This window comes from Stylophora pistillata, chromosome 7, assembly GCF_964205215.1.
Source record: "Stylophora pistillata chromosome 7, jaStyPist1.2, whole genome shotgun sequence".
In the NCBI taxonomy this organism is placed as follows: domain Eukaryota; kingdom Metazoa; phylum Cnidaria; class Anthozoa; order Scleractinia; family Pocilloporidae; genus Stylophora; species Stylophora pistillata.
In genome coordinates, this window is record NC_142525.1 from 20,405,032 (window position 1) to 20,427,315 (window position 22,284).

Sequence of the window (22,284 nt, forward strand, 5' to 3'; positions counted from 1 at the left end):
TTTAGAGTTCTGGAAGAAATCTTGTCGGGACCGGTAGCTTTATTCCATTTAAGATCTGATAAATGCTTTTCAATTTCAGGTTTTGATAAAATAACGTCTTTGATAGTAGTAACAGACTTTAATGCTGTGGCAGCGCTGAAAAAGTTCCTTGTTAGATTAATTCCTATATTAGAAAAGAAAGAATTCATCAGATTTGATTTTTCCTTACTATCGACTGCCAGAAACCATCTTCCCTCTTCAAGGTTCCAATAGCCTTTCTTAGTTTTGGTGCAGTGGCATTGCGAAGAATATTCCAATACTCCCCAGAGGTTTTTATTTCAAGTAGTTGGCTCTTGAAATGTTTAGTTTTCGCCCGACGTACGTCCGTGGTGATTTCATTACGTAATCTTTTGTATTCCTTCCATTTGCTCGGATCTTTTGTGTGAGTGGCTACTTTGAATAATTTAAACCGTTTGTTCATCTTGAATCTAATTTCGCTGTTAATCCATGGTGAACAGACGCTGCGAACCTTGACGTCTTTACAAGGGGCGTGGACATCACAAACATCGTTGAACAAAAGATTCCAGCCCCAAAGGACGTCGTCTTTGTCTTCGAATATGTCCTGTACGTGAAAAGGTATACGTTCGATATCTTTCTTGAAATCTTGAATGTTGCATCTCTTGAAGTTTCTTGAGCGGACAATCTTCGAAGGGGGTCTTTTGGATTTCAACTTCAAAGCGGCGTAAACTAAACTGTGATCAGATATGCCCAGTGGCAGCACGCCGCATTGACGAACCATGTTTGCTTTAGTTGTAACAATAAGGTCAATTAGGGACTCCGTTGAAGATGTTATTCTTGTTGGTTGAGAGATAATGTTTTTCATATTAAAGTCTTCAATCGTCTCTATCAGCTTCTTCGTTTTGCCCAAAGTAGGCATGTTATTAGGGTCCCTATTTAATAAACAACAGTTAGAATCACCAAGTATAAAGATGCTGTCAGTTTTAAGCCTAGCTTTTTCGAGGACTCCACGAAAGCTTTCAAAGAAATTCGTAGACTCTAGCTCAGACCTATAGAATACGGAGAACAGAGTAGTGTTTGTAGGAAATTTAACCTGTATCCAGAGAGCTTCGATGTCTGAGGCAGCCAAATCTCTGCGATGAGTAACAGATAAATGTTCAACATAATACATGATCGCGCCGCCGCCTTTACGTTGAGATCCATCACAACGTATGAATTTAAGACCAGGAATTTATAGCACATTATCAGGTATTGAGGCGTTTAAATGGCTTTCGCCGATTGCTAGGACATCAAATCTGCAAATTTTCTGTAGAAGACGAATATCGTCTATTTTATTTCGAAGACTGCATACATTGAGATGCGCGATGCGTAGATCGTTGTGCGATGTATTCAAAGAGGCAGCAAACCTTTCGAGGTAGTCGTCTTCGTGTCGTACACAATCACCAGTGTTATCTGGAACATTGTTTGATAATCTAGCGTCCAGACAGGGTTGGCAAGACCATTCAAAGTTATCCATCAATTGCATAGCTTTATACTGATTAGGCTTAATGTTCCCGCACTTTATGTGAGTCCATCCATTGCATGAGTCACAGCTAACCGCCCTGTGGTTTGTCGCCACATTCCTATTGCAAATAATACATTTATCGGGACCAGGATTCAAGGAGATGTCTCTGGATACATGTATTCATATAGCTTGGTAGGAGCTCGAAGAATTAGAATAGTAGTTCAGGCGTCTATTGTAATAGCCTTTTCCGGTGATAGTTCTGCCAAGATGGCGGATAGGCGAGCTAGTTGAGCAAGGATCGTGTAGAAACCTCGTGTTGTGGGCCAGCCAGGTAAGTCTGAAGTTTGGGCAAAAAACCGATTTGCTGTTATGAAGGCATTTCCCATTGGAACGATAGCAAAGTTGAGCAGAAATGAGGAGTAAGAAGTATAGTATTGTAGAGCGAGTTATTAAGCAACCATTCGTCATTGTCGTTACTCCTTTAAAACCATCCATCTCAACAGCACCGCAACAAGTTATAACCTTGATACGGTTACAGGAATAGCTTCGAATAATTTAACTCAAGAGACCAACAACACAAGCTTTTATTCCACCAATGTTCTTTAGTTTAAACCTACAAAAAATCTAACTCTCGTTATGAAAACTAGAGCTCCATCGTATCCAAGTTGTCGACAAACTACATCAGCGTCCTGTAAGTCCCAATAGTCATCACAAACGGTTCCCCATGTACCATTGTAAAACATTTCAACGCGACCAGAAGACCGCGATTTGATTTAATTTTGAAGACGAAATTATTAATAGTATTGTACGTGTGTTAACTGAGTTTTAAGGACAATCATAAAGCGTGAGAACCTTTAAAAACTCGGACAGTCTCTTTGGTGTTTTCGTCTCTGCTCCCATTTTAATTTTTTCAGTTCCGGCGCTTGACATGTGTACAAATCTTCGTGTATTTCTTTTGTTGCTTCTAGCTGATACGGTGTCTTCATCTCCGTATAATTTGTTCTGTTACCAACGGGTTGTTTTGTATCAATTAAAGCAAGGAGCTCGCTTTCATATTCGTGTTACAGGCTTTGCAAGACTTGTGGTTCAATCAAAAAGAAGAAAAGCAACAAAAAACAAAAGAAACCTCCAGGAAATAGTCGACCATTGTACGAATTGGTTAATGGCGTGACAACGTTACTCCGTGCGACAAAGCACGATGACAAAGCCCCTCTGACAAAGCACGATATTTCAGCCAAATCAAAACGCGCAAAAATTATAATAAAGTATAGTAACTTGATGAGGAAATAACTTCTATGTAGTTTGTTGAACTAAACAACTCATTCGTTTTCCCAAGTTTTGCTGATCATGAATGAAAAACTGTACGTCGCATTTTTATGAAGTAATCTATAGTTAAGCAGCAGACTGTTCGTGATCAGTCACCCGCGATCTCTAAGACCCCAGAAGCATGACCGATTTTTTTTGCCTTGTCTAAAAAACCTACGAGATATTCTAAGCTTTAAGAAATAAGGACTTTGAGAACACAGTATGTGGAAGCTATGTGTTAGAAAAAAACAAATTAAACAATTACAGGTATCAGCCACTTTTAAAATGCCTACTAACAGGAGACGCTATTGCTTAAATAGTGCTTTACTGCGAGGATCGTGCACATATACGTAACAGAAGACTCTTCGTCTCAGTTTCGAGCGAACGTAGATTTCAGTGATCCTTAAAAGAAAAAAAAACGCTATGGTGTACTCTGGGGCAAACGCGTTGAACCTGTCTTGCTAATGTCATTAAACGTGAATTTGTTGCCCTCCACCAGTTTATCGCGCGATACAGATTCTGGCTTCACCCTCATTAATCATCGTGCTATGGAAGTCTCGAGCCACGTTTAGTTTGTTTAAAAACACATTTGAAAAACGAGCTCGTCATAATGAAAAGTGCTTACTTCCAAGAAGAAACATAAACGCTCCAGGCCTTTATAAATACTTTAAAGATCCTTACGAGCAGTCAGTTTCGCGTTCCACAATTGTTCCCATTCTTAATAGTAGGTCACACTTACTTAAGGCGTACAATGCAACAATTCTAACATATGAAAATCAATTCCCTTTTTAACGATATACAGTAAAAGTGTATAAAATTGAAACTGTTTTTCGAACCACCCACTCACTGCTTGCAAAGCACTAAAAAACCTTTTTTCCCACTTCGCAGTCAACCCAATTTCACGCACGTTGACAGCATGACTGATTAAAGTTTGAAATAATGGACGTGGTATAGCAATCGCTATGGCTCCTGCATGCTTAAAGAGACTAAGGCTTACTCGAGTTTAAATTCGAGCTCGAGTTCGTGTGGGACTTCGGTCGACGTTTGGAGTTTTAGTTAAAAAATTCAGTTTACACAGAAGATAATAGTTCATCGCCGCATAATAAGGACAAAGAAAATTGAATCTCGTTTGCAAGCTACAAAGGTAAAGGCTGATAGAGGCAATTAACTCCGGATGGATATCCCCCTTTCGTGAAAAGGGAACTTTCTAATGGAAAGGAGGTGTGCTAGAATGGTGAATTTAAACGTGATGCGAAGAAAAGAACGCTCCCATATAACGTAAGTGAAAAATGAGACGTACAATAATCCTTCTAACGCCTATTTAATACCGCTTTATGAGCTCAAAATAACAGACAATCAGGCAAATTTGAGGTAATATTGATCTTTTTATTTATTCGCGTGGTTTAAGTAATAAAATTACTAACACAAATCAAGATAATGGAGGGAATGTCGATTTTCAACAATGCATTCGTATAAAGAAATCAGGCTTATTTCTGGGGGATAAGAAAATAAAAGGCTCGAGTTCGCACTCTTTAACAAAATTCTACTTCTTTTTAACCGTGTTTTTCAAAAGTATAAATTTTTAATGCACTTTAAACACCTGAAAAACCAAAAGAAAGTCAGAACCACTTCTTTTCGTATTTAAGACAAATAGGAACAAGGATGATTCCTGAGAGCATCACCTCATTCCTAAGAGCATCACCCATGTCCAGCTAATTCCAATTTTGCAGCCTGATAACTTTGTTGATAAAAATTTATACAACCAGATGAAGAACTAGTCTCTGTCAGAATCAGATAACTTGCAAATGGAAAATTATCCACCTCTTAAAATTTTGCATGCAGCAGGCACTGAAGGGTAGTGCACAAAAATGTGATTTTAGAGGTTCAAGCATTTTTGTTTCCATGGCAAGCTCACTATAGCATTACAAATTGGTACTTCTACCATATATAATAACATCATTTATCTTTGCTCTAATGCATTCAATTTTCCCTGAGAGTCAATGTAAACACTAATCGATTTTTTATTGCGGTATAGTTTCGGTCATTCAGGCTGTAGGGTAAAACGGGGAAAACATTCATCTAAATTTCTCCAAAAGTACACCGATTCTCGAGCTTAAACTAAGCACCAAGTTTCCTATATTTTCTAGTTGCTAAATACGCTAGAATCTTTGCGAGGAGGCAGCATTGTTTTCAAACAGTTCGCCAATCAAACACTGAGGACTTGTACCTCACTAAATGAACAAATCCTCGACGTTCGCATACATCTGCTTGTCGTACATTCTCATGTCGATCAGTCTCTAATGTGAAAAAGAAATAACTATAATTACTAAATAGAGTGTGTTCCCCGTTTACATTATATGTAGTTATCCTTATCAGCTGTCCGCTTTTTCCGCCTAAGAAAATACCAGGAGGTATCATCCACCACTCAGTGCATCTCAACGCAGTTTTGCAATAATCTCATCATCTTTCACAATATGACCATAAAGGTCTTTTTTTTTGGTTATTGGAACATTTTATCATGTCTCCTATACGCTACTATTTGTGGAGTGTATGTTCCGGTGACATAACAAGAAGAAGTAATCCAAACTTCCCTAAGTGACAAGCTGTTAATTTTAGAGACTATAAGAAGCTAAGCCTTAATTCACTCCTATATAAAAGGAAATCGCAATGGTCATCACTTTCCTCACCTTGTGTAGAGTTTCCATGTCTTTAAGCTCGGTTTTCAATTCTGTGAAAGCTGGTCTTTCATCCGGGTCATTTTGCCAGCATCTCATCATGATCTGATACCTAATAATTTTCATATGGAATGTGATATTATTTGATTGTGAACATCAATTTATGTGTGAGAGTTTATAGAATATTTCCTGTTGAAATGAAGTGGAAAGAGTCTATAAAAGCTTACAATTCATCATCCACGTGTTGTGGTTTAAGCATTCTGTATCCCTCTTCAAGAAAGTTTACAATTTTTTTTCCATCCATTCGTGGGTAAGGTGAACCGCCTGAAAGAGAAAAAACAAGACAATCAGAATGGAAATGTGTCGAACAACAACCATCACCGATAGCAGCACCTATGTGCACCTATGCGCTATGTTATGCACCTTAACAGAATGCATTTGTTATCGCGAAACCTGTTATCATACCGTTTCCCTGGTGTTTTTCGCTTGCGTGTTAACTACCTGTAAGTGTTTGTACGTTTCATTCGTTGTATTGGGTACTTTTGGTTAATCTTCATATCGTGGCGTAATGTTACTTAACTTATGTCAAATAATTTGTTAAGCTTTGTGTAGATTTGTAGATACGTTTAGTCCTGAGGATCAATGTCTATGTCCACTTTTTAAAAGCAGCTTCGTCGTTTCTTAAACTCCTGTAAAGCTATGTACATGAATCGTTTTCTTTATCATGAGTTATTTTGAAGGTTTTCGTTCTGTTATAGGTATTTCCCTGAATGGATGAGCAAAGTTACATCGGTTACAGCATATATAATATAGTGAAGAAATATGTTTGAAGTCTCATAAGTTTCGATCAGATGTTACCTATGGTGAAAATCTCGTAAAGGACGACTCCATAACTCCATCTGCAGAGAGGCAAAGAAACATGAGTAAAATAGCTGATCGAAGACTCATGAAACAAATCCCAGGCTAGTCCCAGTGCGGCTGCTATCCTTAAATAGTTTGACCTTCGCGCTCCTTCGCGTGGGTTATGCAAAAGACCAAGGGTTCGCTCGAGTTCACAAATAGTCACAAGTAACGTTACGTTCTTGTGCTGTTTCATCGCATTCCTAAATCGTCAGGCAAATGTCCACATCGTTTTATTCGTATTTCCTTTGTTAATCCTGTGTTATTTCCAGTGCTGTAATTAGTTGTTCCGTTCTCAAAGTATTATATTTGCAACATTTATTTTAGAAACTATTGGAAATGACATGTATAGCGAAGAGTTCGAGTCCAGAATTAACCTCCTTTAGGTCCTAAAAATTATTGCTGAAACACATAAACATTATATAGGACAAACGAAATATTATGTTGGAGAAAACTTTAAATCCTTATTTACAATGGTAAAATTTACAGAGTGAAAATTTTAATAAGTGCGCGCTTCTTTCATCTTATTCCTAGCTATTGAGTCATCATGGTATAATGATACAGTCTCTATAGACGCACAGCCCGTTGTGTGTTTGCAGTTGTATTTCCTGCATATTTTCTTTACAGTTTAGCCACGAGTTTTAATTTCTTTTTAGATCGACTTTGAGCCTCAAAATAGAAATTAGGTATGCCAAATATCACTAGATTCAGAGAGTGAATGGACATTTAACTCTAGAGTTAAATGTCCATTCAGTTTCCGAATCTAGTATATCGAGTTATCGATGCACTTGGGAAGTATAGGGAGCGCTCTAGATGCTATAGCTTCTCTCGGATGCATCCTGAAAGGAACTCTTATGATCTTCTTGTACTCTCCAAACTTCACGCTTGCATCCATAGTTCTATGTGATCAGTTATACTTACACGTCACTTTTGGTGGTATAGGTCCCATACAACAACGCTTCATAAGCTGTCCACTTCACTGGGAGACGGCCCTAAAGATTTATGACACAGCACAAAAATAGTAAGCAATAAATCAAAGACAGTAATAGTTGAAATAATACTCGTATATGTACCATTTATCCTCCTATCAGGTCCAATCTATTACCTTTGTTTTTCGTTCATAGATATTTTCCTGCTGCACATCTTTGGCCATTCCAAAATCTGTCACTTTACACGTTTCGTTTAGTCCAACCAACACATTACGGGCTGCAAGGTCCCGATGGATGATCTAAAGGAAGGGATTATGAAAGAATTAATAACGTGTCAGCGAGAATTTGTCATTACAATAGATAAAGAACTAAAACAAATAGCCTAATCTATGAAAAAATTCATGGTGTGCGTGCTTTTCATCCCCCCCGGTAGTAACAAATTACAAAGCGCTAGTATCGTTAAAATCTGAACGAAAATTGACCACTTCAATTTTTAAATAAAAATAGGGGGTACCCCTGTAGAAAAAGCCTTAGACCAGACAAAAATAATTTGTTTGCACCTATGAGGCGTGTTCTTTTTAAGATATGAAATAGTATATAAGAAAACAAAGATTAACCAAGAGGGTACACCCTCAGATGGAAGATTTAGAATTAAATTATGTCATTCGTATTAGATACAATGAAATATATGAAGTTCATATATTTTGAACTACTAGTGCAGTGCTCTACCAATTGAGTTAACAAGCCAACTGGGAGCAGGCCGCTAAGTTGATTCGCAATAAACCCGTGAAAGTGATAAATCAGATACAATTAAATATATGAAGTTCATATATTTTGAACTGCGGTGTTAGATACGTATTTTCGCTATTGCTTAAATAGCGCTATCTACTGCGAGGATCGTGCATCATACGTATCTAATACCGCAGTTCAAAATATATCAACTTCATATATTTCATTGTATCTGATTTATCACCTTCACGGGTTTATTACGAATCAACTTAACGGCCTGCTCCCAGTTGGCTTGTGAGCTCAATTGGTAGAGCACTGCACTAGTATCGCAGAGGTCAGTGGTTCGAGTCCCGTACAGGCCTGATTTTTTTCAGGTCTGATTTTCGCTATTGCTTAAATAGCGCTATCTGCTGCGAGGATCGTGCATCATACGTGTCATTCGTATTGATGATAACTTACAGATTTTGAGGAAAGGTAACTCATGCCATCAGCGATTTGCCAGGAAAACTTCATCAGCTGCTGTGATGTCAGATTTGTTTGTGGTTCGATATCCGGGTCTTTGTAGTAAGTGTCATTTAATCCACGGCTTTTTCTCAGGTAACCCAGGAGATCTCCAAAAGGAACATATTCAATCAATACCAGGAGTTCATCTGAAAACACACACAAAAAACGTTTTGACGAGATAGTCTTACAAAGAAATCAAAAGGTAAAATGCGTATGGCATAATAAAACCTATACAACCATAGCATACCAGATTCAGTAACACATCCCAGAAGTTTGATGACGTGAGGATGTGGTTGAAGGTTCTTCATCGTTTCAAGTTCTTTCACCAAAGCTCTCTTCTGCGATTCAGCGGCGTTAGCTGGAGAGTTAAAAGCAGATTTCAATGTTATGCAAAATGCCGAAGCAACAATATAAGATGTGAAATAGCAAATGACTGAAGAAAACTTAAAACTAGAAGATATTCCATATAAAACCATTGGTCAATTTTATCAAGATCAGCACAAACAAAGAAAAAAATACAAAGTCTTTGTGCTGAGGTCAGAACATGGCTCACATTTAAGCATCTTTATAGCTACTGTAGTCGTATCAGGCCTCCCTCTAAGTCTTACTGCCGTTCCCTTGGCAACCTGTCCAAAAGCACCTTTGCCAATAACTTTTTCTATGGTCACGTGATGTCTTGGAACTTCCCAGGAGCGTCTCAGTGGATGAACAGGGGCGTAATCAGCACCTGGACTTGTACTTTTTGTTCTTCTATTATCTTTGCTGACGTCTCTGAGAGCGATGTACTCCTCAGGAGGTTGAGTGAGTGCGCTTGAATGGGGCAAACTTTGTTCGATATCTTGTAAAGCCACCAAATTCTATTAAATCAATGTAACCTTTCAACTACTTATTACATACTTATTAAATAAATCTTAAATACGTCTTTAAAAAACTCAAAAACATGTCACACTGGGTAATAAAAACAGTTTACTCATCTTATCACACCTATGTTTATATGTTCTTTCTTTATTATGACTAAAATCAATAACTAGTATGTTCTCCATCATCGAAAACGACCATGTCTGATGGGTTAAACGATATTTCCAACATACCCGCCAAAAATACAAATTGCAACCCCAAAATAAGAAGATTCACAATTGGTAGCGGACATACATACACGCGGAAAACTGTCGTTACGCTTACCTCCCTCACTGCTGTTAGGTAATAAGACGTCGAGAGAATAAGACGGAAAAAACAACGCGGGAAAATTATCAAGGAAACGCATCTTCAACGGAAATGTAACTTTTGGTTATCAATGAGTACACGAGACAACCGAGAGCCAATCCAGCGAGTAGCTTGACCTCATCCTAGGACAGAGTCCCTACCTGGTTGAAGGTCTCCGCAATTACATAGTGTCTACTACCCTTTTAAGATGCCAGTTTTACGCGTCTTTGTAAAATCCTGCATATTCTCTTTCACAGATTGCTAGTGTCTATTTTACTGAATAGAGCAGATGTAAAGTAAGATCACACACTTTTTCCCCACACCGACATGATCATAATGTCTACGCCACAACTTACGTCGTAAGCATTTCTTTCATCTTCACAGGAACTACAATTAAGAAATATAATGATTATAAGGCTTACACTTATAATGATTGTGATAGTAAATACGGCAATAATAATAATGACAATAACAATACTTATGATGATGAAAATGGACAGTTTGATGGTCCAGGTGTCAGAGGCGGCGGTAAGGTTGAGAAAGATAAGAGGCGTAGCATGTGGTCCATGTTCATGGAAATGTCATTTTTAATTTTGAGCTGGGCTTCTTCACCACTATGGCCAGGACGATAGCTAACTGAAGCCTTTGAAAGAGATTATTCTTAACCAGATGTAATAAGAGGCGTAGCATGTTGTCCATGTTCATGGAAATGTCATTTTAATTTTGAGGTTAGCTACTTCACTACTATGGCCAGGAAGATAGCTAACTAAAGCGTTTGAAAGAGATCATTCTAAACGAGATGTGACTCAAGCTGATCCGCTTCTGTTGAAGATTATTTACATGGAAAATACTTTTCAGAAGTAAGGCCAGATCCAAATTTCTAAGAGTGGGAATTCCAAAAGCCTCATCCCACACATCTGGTAAGACGCCAGACTGTAGGGAATGGTTGATAATAACAGTTAACAAGGGCTTGAGTTCATCTAGACATTCCTTTGCGACTTTCATCAGGACAAGATTTAGGCAGAAGGACCTACTGCCTCACTGTGCACAAGAGTCTTAACCTCACTCAGGAGCTCAGAGTTAGAGAAATATTCTTATGAGGATGAGGGTTGAAGGGATCAGTCGGAGGAGCTGAGGTAATGTTATGAACTGTGACTGCATCTAACTTAGAGTGAACCAGCATCAGATTTTTCCCTTTTAAAAAAAGCCCCCAATTCACTGTCAATTGTCAACCTGTTACAGTGTTGTGTATATGGTGACTCCTTCGCTTGATTAAGAAACTCTCTTGCGGTGGCAAAAAGTTTCAGTGGATCACCAGAAATGAGAAGTCATGGAAGTAGCCCTAGGGTGGATTTAAAGTTTACCGCGGGTCAGCAAAAGCGGCAAATGGCGATCCTTACACGTGGTTGACAATGTGGGTAACTTAAAACTCATTTCTCCTCTAAAGAAAATCTAATCGTGAAAAAAATATTTGAAGAAACAGTTGAAGTGAAGTCCAAGACTTTGGCGCATACAAGCCACTGATGAAGAAGCGAGAGACAAAAGTTACCGTGCTTTGTTTGTCGAATGATAACAGACGATAGTTTGAGCTTGGAGGCATTGTTTTTATTTAGAAGTGCTGAGAAGATAGCAAAAATAAGTTGGACTTTCCACATAAACAGTCGTAAGTCCTTGTAAAAATGCTTAGGTACTGAAAGGCTATTTATAATGTAGAACGAAGTTGATGAATGATGTGCACAGTATGAAAATTATCCAGAAATTTATAAAAGAAACTAAATTCTTACCTTTGTTTCATTAGTGCGCCTAACAAGGAGAAAAAGGGGAATAAAATTAAATTCTTGTGGCGGAGGTAAAAATATTTTGTCTTGCGTCATGATGGATCTTGTCTCACCCTTCTACCATATATAATGAAATTGTTCCTCACCTTTCCTGTGTAGCCAGACTATGTAAATTATTAGAAGAAGGATGACGAAGCCGAGAACTCCATTAAATGTTGTTAACATCACGCCGTTACTTGAGCTCTTTTCTTGTTCGGGACCTAAATTGATTGGTTTCTTTAGGCTCAATGCAGTAACAATCAAACAAGGTTTTGCCATTATCTTGGCCAAAATACTGCTGTAATTACATGGCTTCGGTTGGTGAACAAAAGAAATGCGCATTCTGACTGGCTAAATACTAAGGAAAAAGAGAGCGTTACCCTCCCTGTGAAGTTTTGGAAAGCAAACTTTTGTTTGAAAGAATTAAACAACAACAAGAAGAACAAAAAGAAAATTTATCCTTCAAAGAAAGGAAGAAGACATGGAAACGACTAGAAGTCTGTAGATCCTTTCGAAAGGATACACGTTATGAATATACACGACATCTTACCGCTGAGATGTCATAGAAATGTTATTCTAGTTTATAGTGATCCCTCCTCGATTAATATTAGAAAGAAATTGAGTTTTGCTTGTTATATTTAATTCGAGGATTAAGATGATAACGTTACCATATACATGTATCACAATTTTTTGACATATGATTTAGAAATTTTGGGGTCTACAGGAGGACAACTAAATCCTAAATGGACGCCATAGTACAATGCCCCGATACAAAGTTTCTCAGTATGACATAAATGGACTGATCCTGTTTGATGATAGCCAGCATTATAAAGTCGCAAAATCTTCCTTCAACCACACTTTGAATAGGTTTCTGTTGGAAATAAAACGACTAGTTCTTACTTTTGTAATTACGGTTTCCTTGGAGTCCTGAGAGGGAAAAGAAAAAAAAACAATTTTACGTTCTTCTCATCTATATTCTCCCAAACTAGACGTCAAAAAGAGTTCGGAAATAAATCGGAAAATCGATTATGTTGAAAGGTAAAATAGAATAGAAAAGGATTAAAAATCGACGCGAAGACTGATGTTCGTATACTACGCTGTTGGACTGATAGTCTAACAGCGTGGTCCCTGACCGTTTGTGAAAATGCTCCTATATCAACCTCGTAATGTTTCTCTCGTTTCAGTTTGTAACATCGAAGTACAATCGCTGACTAGTTTCCAGAGTATGAAAGAAAGAAAGCAGTCATCTGTGGAAATTGTTTGGGATGATATGGTAACTGTACTTGATTCTGGTTTAGCCAAAGAAAAGTGACAAAGAACTCTTAAAACGAGACATTTTCAATTCTATATATTCATTACACCAAGTACGAACCATTCAATGCCTAAAGCAATATTTCAGCAATCCCTTTACAAGGTTAATAGCTCATTTGTGCCCTTTCCTTTAGCTGAAAGGTACACCGAATAAAAATACTTTTTTCCACATTTTCGTACGAAGGAAAGAGAACTGTAACACGGCATGAGAGGAAAAGAATACCAGGAGAATTTGCTGAATCCCCTTGCGTTCTGTCATTTATTTTGGTAACGACTTTGCTGACGGTGTGGCGGACATAGATAGTTTAGATTTATCAGTAATCGTACTAAAACTCCTTCAACGTACCAATAAGTAGCAAAAACCTAACAGTTACATTTCCCACTTCATTTTTCGCAGAACAGGTATACCATCCTTCGTCACTTGAAGCAGCATCCTTTATCTCTAGAAATGAGAAGTTTGTCATTTTTTTGCCGCTGGTGTCATTTCCTTTGTAACACGTGATGACAGCTGGGGGACTTCCAATATCCACGCGGCAACCAATAGACCTCTCTGCTCCTGACTCCAATTTAATAATGGCACTTGACTGGGTGGCTGATGGTGCGTCTAGAAACAAATAAGCTAGAATGAAGAATTGCTTTCTCAGTGAAGGTAGATACTACATGTACTTTTTTGTTGTCGTTGTTTGTTAACGACTTTACCGGGTGTGACTAGACCCGGAAGGGTTAGTGCGAACGGAACACAAGGTCCATGCGAGGCACCACCTCTCCCCCCAATTCACCCTGGATAGACACTGCACAAAGATAGACCACAACACCGGTCACTATGTACCCTACTCTTTTCGAGGAGTGTGTGGGTTCTTTAACGTCCCACAAATTTAAATCGCATATAAGGGCTTGTGAGACGGGACCTCCATTTTTCGTCCCTATCCGAGAAGACTAGAAAGTCTAACCGTTTGCAGATATTATTACAAAGGCAGCACTTTCTACTCAGTTACTTAAAGACCCTGAGTGTTAGTCCGGCCGGATTTGAACTCTCGACCTTCCGCACAACAGTCCGATGCTATACCAATTGAGCTAACCGGGAGGCGATCTACTTGACAGAGATCCACGATATCAAGAGCAAAGTAACTGTGGAAGCAGTTACTGAAGACTAAAATCTTTATCCGCCCAAATGGTATTTGTACTTTTTGTTATGTGATATTTCTGTACTTGAATCGACTACACTGATAAAGAGTTCAACTATTTTGATTTTACCTGAGCCAAACTATCAAAGTTGAAAATTTCGTAAAAACTAATACGTTTAGATGACGAGTCCACTCCTTTCGGAATTTGAAGATATATTCAATTTTGTAGTCGTTAACACTAACATTACTAGTACCTTTCTAGACACTGCGGAGGTCATGCGTGCAAGCACCTCTAAGTGAAGATATCATTACGATTAAAACAACAAAATTGAGAATATTAAAGTAAAGAAGAAAAAAAGAAGAAACGAAAAGATTAATTTGAGAAACATTGTACATCCTGGATCGACCCTCAACGTCAAAAAAAGTGCATAAGAAATAACAATTATTCCTCCTTCCAGCCTTTCTACCTCCTGACACCCTCCCAAAACTGACTGCCTTAATTTTCATATACAAAACTATGTGCTTCACGCTAAGATCGAAGATTTTCGTAAAATAGTGAAAAAAAGAATAATAATAATTGCGGCCAACACTATAAAAAGCGAGGTAGCCTAAATGTGCAGCGTGAAATATCCTACGCGTTAAATAGCGCTACAAGGAATGGTAAGGCAGAGAAATTTTGAATCATGTAGATGCTAATAAGATAACATTTAAATGAAAACAAATTCTGCGTTTTAAACACTTGTTATAGCAAGTATTTTTGGCAAGTATCCCTACCACAGAGCAAAAAGAGTTAACTTTGTAAATTGGAGTGCTTGTGTATGACTGATTTACCTTTTATCCGACGGCATACCACACCAACATCCCAATAATGCCTACAGTTATGACCTCCCCACCCTGCGTGTCTGCATTGTGAAAGTGATGTCTCATTTCCTCCGCAGTGCACCCCACTCAGCCATATTGGGCCTGTTCCTTGTCCAAATACTGCATTTCTAGGGGCTGACAAAGCTCCATCGTATCCAAGCTGACGACAAACCACATCAGCTTCCTGTAGGTTCCAGTTGTAACCACAAATTGTTCCCCACGTACCACTAAACTGGACTTCAACACGTCCAAACGACGGTGAATTGTCGGGACTCACCAGACGAACTTTATTAAATAGAAGAAATATCTTTTATGTTGAATTAACGTAACAACTCCTCCGTTAATACTAACGAGACAATTTATGCGTCCGTTTTCAAGAAACAGACCATAGTTGTCACATTTGGTGATTACTGTTTTGAAAACTATCTAACGTGTATCATGCGATATTTCAGAGTGATTCGTAGGCCTGAATTATCTGTCTTGATCATGTGTGTCATGCCTCGAATCACATACGACTCAAATGAGGTTGCTAAAGTACGCCAAGTCATATGCATCTTACTGGAATATAAACGCATCGGAACCTGACATTAAAAAGAAAACGTGGATATGTCGGATTTGGGCGATCGCAATTTAGCGCAAAGATATTCTTTACGTATAATCATATACAATGACAAAGAAACGACAGTGACATTCGCAAGGGAAGTTGTTCGTGCGAATACACTGATTTGTTTAGGTGATCAACAATCAACTCAATATTCTGCTATAAAACATTTAGTTTGTCGCAGTTTACTGCGTTTGCAATGCGCGAGTGTGTGTGTATGCGTATTCGTACTGAGAAAAGCACTCTCTGATGGTACTTTGTCTTTCCGCGACACACTTTGGCTCCAGTTTATACACTGAACTTTTGATGGACTGAACTAATAATTTGAATTAAGTACATGATTCATTGGGGTGCGAATCAATAAAGAGCGGCTTCTTCAATGTGGATCAGCTTGGCCGTTCCTTCTGCATGTCGTAACCTGTAATTTCGCAAACCAATTGCTGATGAAATAATTTGGTTTAATTTAAAGTTATCAAATGATTTGATAATGTAAATTGACCACCGTAAAGTGTTTCTAAGCTAACGTTTCGTTAGCCCTTGTCGAAGCCTTTCGTTAGTCCTTTGCTCTTGAGAAGGGCTAACGATCGAAATGTCAGCTTTAGAAACTACTTACGGTAGCCAAATGACATTATCATCTCATTAGATAAACCAAATTATCGTTTACACCACCCTACCGACGCAGCACCACAGTTTCCTTAGAACTTACTCTTTTTCTCAATTTGATTATAGTTGTGCGTCTTACTCAAGACAAGCCAAGGTTAATATATCTCTGGCGCTATTTTGGAATTTCTGGTTTTATTTACGTTTGTGAGACATCTTGGATATCCCTTACTGTTTTCCACAACCTCTTTTTTCTTCCGTAATTTATCAAGTACAATAAATCATAAAAAAGCGAACAATGACCTCTAATGATCTCTGTGAAAAAAAAAAACTGTCTTAAAGGATCCCAATAGTTAAATAATTGTGCGTTTTTTTGCCTCCTCTGGACCGCAAGCTACAAATATGTATAATTTACTAGCCGAGAGGTCCGTATTGGGAAAAATTGTGCTCGAGGTCTTGGATACTCATTACGGACCGACCGAGGATGGTGAATAACATTTTTTTTCTTAAACTCAACGAAATGCTTGTAAGAAGAACCCGAATAACTTTTGGCTGTAATTCACATCAAGATCCTCCATAAACGGAACAACTTTTGAGCGGGTAGACGAAAGGGAAAACAGAGGTAATGCAGTTTATAAAGAGAGGCTTCACTGAAACAGTTTTAACTACGTTGAGGGTTATTTAGAAGTCTCCTAAGCGAATATTGAAACATTTTCTTGTAAGTATCTGTCACGATCTGACACCTGTCAATTAGAAAGCGCGTAAGAAAAAATTAAGCCCGCTGACACTTTTGAAAAAGACAAAGCACTTGTCTTAGCAAGTTAATTCGAGGTAAATGTCTAACGCTGAGACTTTTTCATCTTCACTGATTTTATGGAAAAAATTATTCACTTCAAGCGACGATTAATCTACGAAGAATTTCCTCTGTTCAGTTTAAAATTTCAAGAAAAATTAAATTGTAAATCGATTCAAATGTATCTTTGAAGTTGTGAGAGTCTGCCTCTTTGCTTGCTGTAATGGCGTCTGTAAAATGTTTCTTCCACCAAGAAATTGAAGTCAAATGAAATGCTTTTTAACTCGTGAATTGCGCACATGCGCAAGAGCGAGTTGTAGATTCCCGCTTTTAAAGACTTCCCGTTTTAAAGACTTCCCGTTTTAAAGATTCCCGCTTTTAAAGATTCTTCATTTTAAAGATTCCCGCTTTTATAGATTTCCCGTTTTAAAGATTCCCGCTTTTAAAGATTCTCCATTTTAGAGATTCCTGCTTTTAAAGATTACCCATTTTAAAGATTTCTCATGCTCTATTCTCCATTCCCCATTCTCCCATTCTCCGTTCCCTATTTTAAATAGCCGGCATGGTTTAGCTCAGTAACCGACGATAGCCAAGGAAAAGAAGACGGTTTTGTGACATCTTCGCGGCAAGTGTTCATGCATTCAGCCCATGAAAAAGAAGTCAACGGGCAAAAATGCTAAATTAACTATTGCTGTAGCGTTTACGGCGACCAAAATCTAAATTCTCAAGTTCAAGGGCGTGTCGCTCCAAAACGCGGTTAGCGAGGTGTTTGGGACTATTTTACTGATCGAAATGACAAACCAAAGTCGACTGTTTGCACGAATCTTTATTCTTGAAAGGCAATCGACCACGAACTACAATCAATGACGAAAATAACGATTATTCTCACAGTCAATCAATCTATCGAACGATCGATCGCAAACTGAAACAACAATATAACGAAGTTCTATCAATCTAATGAAAAGCCGTGGAGTACATGATCAAAGAATCGCGTGTCAAATACTGGACTCTAAAGTCTATAACGAGATTAACAATAAAAGTAAAACAGAAGAAAAGTTTGGAAACAAATTAAAAGAGTTTTGGTGGCTGATATACAGCCCATTGTTCTATCTAAATGGTGGGCGTTCAGTGACTCGCAAATTGGCACGAATTTGACCTTTAAATCTTAAATCTACACAGATCATTGCAATATTTGTTTGTATATTGTCGCCCAACACTGAAAAGACTGGAAAGGGAAAAACAAAGTTACAAAGGTACTCACATATCGGTCCCGCTTGTGCCAGAAGTTGAGAAAACGAAAGGGCGAAAGTTTACCAAGGCTATTCAAAACTTACGAAGAACTGATTAAAAGCAAAGAAATCCCGGACTGCCGTTTTCCTTTAACCGTAAAGTGCTGTGAGGGTTTCTTTTCTGTTAGAAACTCAGCTCAGCAGCAGGGGTACATGTATGCACGCGCAAGAAGAAAACCAGTTGGTCAGAAAGAGAGAAAAAAAAAATCATGGTTGAAGTCTATGGAGAAGAAAAACAAATATTAGAATTTAAGGGGGCCCCGAAAAGGAAGAAGTACATGTACTGCTAAACATTTACGCAGCCCGGCTCCGAGGCAGATGTCGTTTCAGTTTTTCTGTGAAAGAAAAAAAATGTTCTGCGGGAAATAAAAAGTTTCTTTCCAATAAATATTCATTTGCGAAGCTTTATGTAATTTAGGAGAGTTTGGCTCGTTGTCATCACAGCCTGCAAATCCACAACGATCTTACTTCAGGACTGGAGTATTCCGCCAGTAAAGTCAGAAATTTCACAATTTCTTATTAGTTTCTGTGCATTGCGATACTGGGCTTCCCGAGAAAACCTCAAACCTACTTAAGTTAATTATTTCTGTGTAAATAACTTCTCTAATAACTGCGGTTTAGTTACCAAACCTCGGTAAGCTAGTAAACCTCTCTCGTGAAAACATGGCATCAAGCGACCGGTTATGCATGCAGCAGCCTTCATAAGCACAAGAAAAAGAAACATTTTCCTTCTTTCTTATTCTTGCGCGCATACGTATTTCCAAGTGGGAAGTTCAATCAATCGCTATGCTGTTTCTTCAATGATGTAACTCGCACTGTGCATGCATATATTACTAGTCTGAACATCCTTATACTTGTTTTCACCATCTTGCTAAAAATTATCTCAGAAGTGCGAAACAGACTTTAAGCGCGGTACTCACTTGCAACACAAGCATAAGCATAAACATTAAAAGCTAATGCGCAGGTGGGCACAACTGCAACATAAGCATAAGCACAAGCGCTCAGTCTTATGCTTATGCTTATGTTGATGTTAATTTTGTTAAATAACATGGTTGGTATAAGCAGTATAGTGATCGCTGATTGCCTGAAAGTCTTTCGCTTATGTTTATACTTATGGCTATGCCAACCAAGACCTCACTAGACAGCATAAGCATAAAAAGAACGCAACCTTTTGATAATCGTATGCATATATGCTTATCCCTATGTCCGAGCGTCCCATCCAGCGCATATGCTTTTATATGCTTATCCCTATACTTACATCGCAATGTAAGTACCAAGCTTAATATTGTAACAATAATTTTTCGATAAACAAAACAGCACCCTTTTGAACTTTCTTTCCATAAACCTTTACAGAAAAATCTGGAACAATGATTGTCTTACACTAATTCCTACTCAGACCATATTTTTTGTCTTTGAGGCCTAATTTAATGTCACATTTTTTTCCTTAAAACGTTCATTTACCAGTCCAACACTTCTTAGGACGATTCATACCCTCGTATGGAAATCAAGTATCAATTTCTATTGACGACACATAAATTACATTGGCTTATCCAATTCACGAGTTGGCTTAGAGAGCCCTTGATTCTAGCTAGACACAAGGGGATGTAATGCGACTTTTACTCGTCGAGTTTCTTCGTTTCTGTTGTGAATTATACTGTAGAAATATCCAAATTTGTGGAACTTGCAAAGAATTAGCGAAAGTTTATCTAAAGTAGAACTCAAGCCTTCGTTCAACGTCTTACAACGAACAAATTGTTTTGTAGAATTCTGATTTTAAACGAATGAAAGTTGCATCAATAAATCTAAATGTTAACTGAAAATACCTCTTGTTCTAACTTTCTTAAATACTTTTTGAGGAGGATTATTGAAATACAAACGGTTTTGTAGGCTGCATGTAAATAAAGAAAAAGAACACATTTGGTACCAAATCAGTTTTTTCTTATTTGAGAGAGAAAGAAGAGAGAATTAATAAGTTATTTTTCGGCTTGGGGTCGTGACCGAGCTCTCTGCTTACAAAGCTGACCAGCTGGTAAAACAATATATTCTTGAAAGCTTGCAACGAAGCTAAACATTTGCTAGGCGACTCATTACACAATGGATAGGATACCGCCCGCTGTGAGCGGGCCGGATAGGGAATACTGCCCGCCCTCGAAAACAATCAGATCGCACGATCTGTAGAATACTGCCGGCTCACGAACTGAGAAAAAATATATAACTCATTAATTAAGCCGATGATACTTTATGAATCGTGGGCAGAGAGTGTTGAGTCGGATGAAAGTGTAAAAGAATTTTCAAATTGCAAAAGGGAGCAGCTCTTGTTCTCCAGGATGCAGACTTGGGAGAGAGGAGTAGAGTACTCTTTGAAAGACTTAATTGGTTGCCGCTGAAAGATGAAATAAATCTCTTAAAGTGTAAATTAATATTTGGCGTATCAAAGAAGCTGACTGTCTGAATTACATAACAGCGCTACTTCCTAGAAATTCAGATTCGCATGGTTGGGTTAGTCGTTATGGGAATTATAATTTAATGTGTCCTCGTTACAATAGAGAAACGGAAGGAGACAGGACCTTTCAAGTTCATAGGACAAAGTTGTGGAATGGATATCCTCTGAAAATATTACTTACTTACTTATCTGGTAAGATTAACTATGCTATGCAACGATTCTTTGTTGCCAAGCTCATCTTCCAATGACAGGTTTGTAACCTCCGAGAATTCAGAGATTAAAACTAAAAAATTCGAGTGAAAATAGCTAGGATGATTTAAAATTGATAGTATGCCAGATTATTATTTTACTGACTTTTTAGTGGGCGGCAAACTGCACCAGCGTCTTTTTCATGCCCACAGTTGTGAACTCCTAATCCTCCGTGACTGCACTGGGCTAAAGAAGTTTCGTTTCCTACGCAATTAACGTCATCCAGCCATATCTGACCAGTTCCTCGTCCAAATGCTGCACCACCAGGTACTGATAAAGCTCCCTCGTATCCAAGCTGGCGACATACTACATCAGCGTCCTGTAAGTCCCATGAGTCGTCACAAATGGTTCCCCAGATACCATTGTAAAACACTTCAACACGACCAGAAGACGGCAAATTTGTGGGGCTCACCAAACGAACTGTTGTCATTGCGAGAATATAAGAAAGTTTGTTTCACAGTTTGAGGGCTTATAAAAGAAACTCTCTTTGTGGTAGAAAAGATGCTTTATAACTTCCTATAGATATGTAAAAGTCAGCGAGGAATTAAGGAAACCCCTTCGAAATCCCCCCACCCCCCTGGTGAGAGATTGCTTTTGTCGAGTGTTAGTGACTTAAATGTATGTCATAGATCATTTTAATATATTTTTTGTGCATTGGCTCCCTGGAAAAAGTGGTACTCACATCACTGCACAGCGGCTAATAGATGAGAAATAATAAAAAAAAAACAAAATTGGTTTGCTTTGAATGTGTGGTTGTATCGACGCCTTACCCGCAGGTCGGCAAACTACGCCAGCGTCACCACTGTGACGACAGTTGTGAACTCCCCATCCTAAAGTGCAGTGTGATATTGATGTGTCATTTCCTTCTACATTTCAGATCATTCAACCATATCTGGCCTGTTCCTTGTCCAAATGCAGCATTACGAACTGCTCGAAGAGCTCCATCATATTCAAGCTGGCGACATACTACATCAGCGTCCTGTAAGTCCCATGAGTTGTCACAAATGGTTCCCCATGTACCATTGTACAGCACTTCAACACGACCAGAACTTGGTAAAGAGAAATTCACCAAGCGAACAGCTGTTTAAGCAGAAATAAAAGTGAATCAGTGGTTGTTGCTAGTGAACTAGTTCTTTGCTAAGCTGATTGAGTTATTTCATGAAGGATAACGCTCTGCTGGAGGAGAACGGTTTTATCTTTCAGAATATTCCATTGTTGTTATACCGCTTAGTCGTGCATACCAATTTATCAATAGATTATGATGTAGCCATTTGGAATGTTCTAAAATATCTCTACAAATACAGGCTCGTATCAGGCTGTTCTAGTAATCGGTTGGTAAGTTATCAATTCGAACTACTAGTGACTACAATTGCAGGTTGCTGGGGCTCAAAAACAGGAGTTGGTAAAAATATATAACATACGATTCAGTTAATCATTTGAATGTGAGAGT

At 38.3% G+C, this 22,284-nt stretch overlaps 3 protein-coding genes across 3 annotated transcripts in view; all 3 read right to left on the minus strand.

Annotated features, from left to right (window-relative positions):
• Positions 1-4,171: 4,171 nt before the first annotated feature.
• Positions 4,172-21,254, minus strand: LOC111344948 (proto-oncogene tyrosine-protein kinase receptor Ret). The gene is made up of 16 exons (XM_088727253.1): positions 20,940-21,254; positions 14,830-15,144; positions 13,221-13,478; positions 12,464-12,490; positions 11,671-11,784; positions 11,531-11,549; positions 10,103-10,133; positions 9,097-9,400; positions 8,791-8,901; positions 8,499-8,689; positions 7,487-7,609; positions 7,303-7,373; positions 6,340-6,380; positions 5,709-5,805; positions 5,494-5,593; positions 4,172-5,103 (listed from the first exon to the last, which is right to left on the minus strand). Exons 3-16 carry the CDS (start codon positions 13,336-13,338, stop codon positions 5,038-5,040), a joined length of 1,413 nt encoding a protein of 470 aa, XP_088583379.1. The 5' UTR covers positions 13,339-13,478; positions 14,830-15,144; positions 20,940-21,254; the 3' UTR covers positions 4,172-5,037.
• On the minus strand, positions 14,680-21,264 carry LOC148727006 (scavenger receptor cysteine-rich domain-containing group B protein-like). Its single transcript, XM_088726418.1, has 4 exons — positions 20,940-21,264; positions 19,063-19,116; positions 14,830-15,144; positions 14,680-14,690 (listed from the first exon to the last, which is right to left on the minus strand). The coding sequence occupies exons 1-4, from the start codon at positions 21,262-21,264 to the stop codon at positions 14,680-14,682; spliced, it is 705 nt and encodes a 234-aa protein (XP_088582544.1).
• LOC111344947 (scavenger receptor cysteine-rich domain-containing protein DMBT1) overlaps positions 21,118-22,284 on the minus strand; it is a 19,920-nt gene continuing 18,753 nt past the window's right edge. Inside the window, exons 6-7 of the mRNA XM_088726419.1 lie at positions 21,605-21,914; positions 21,118-21,254 (exon numbers count right to left, since the gene is read on the minus strand). Of these exons, the coding sequence (XP_088582545.1) occupies positions 21,691-21,914 (224 nt within the window). The 3' untranslated portion in view covers positions 21,118-21,254; positions 21,605-21,690. The remainder of the gene's footprint in view (positions 21,255-21,604; positions 21,915-22,284) is intronic.

Coding starts and splice junctions, on each gene's coding strand:
- LOC111344948 (XM_088727253.1), bottom strand. CDS start 13,338: ATGACAAACTTCTCATTTCTAGAGATAAAGGATGCTGCTTCAAGTGAC. Junction 12,491..13,220: donor TAGGTTTTTGCTACTTATTG/GTACGTTGAAGG, acceptor TTTCCCTCTCAG/GACTCCAAGGAAACCGTAAT. Junction 11,785..12,463: donor AGGAAACCGTAATTACAAAA/GTAAGAACTAGT, acceptor CAATCAATTTAG/GTCCCGAACAAGAAAAGAGC.
- LOC148727006 (XM_088726418.1), bottom strand. CDS start 21,264: ATGACAACAGTTCGTTTGGTGAGCCCCACAAATTTGCCGTCTTCTGGT. Junction 19,117..20,939: donor AGTTTGCCGCCCACTAAAAA/GTCAGTAAAATA, acceptor CTTATGTTGCAG/TTGTGCCCACCTGCGCATTA. Junction 15,145..19,062: donor TGCTTATGCTTGTGTTGCAA/GTGAGTACCGCG, acceptor TATTTAATAAAG/TTCGTCTGGTGAGTCCCGAC.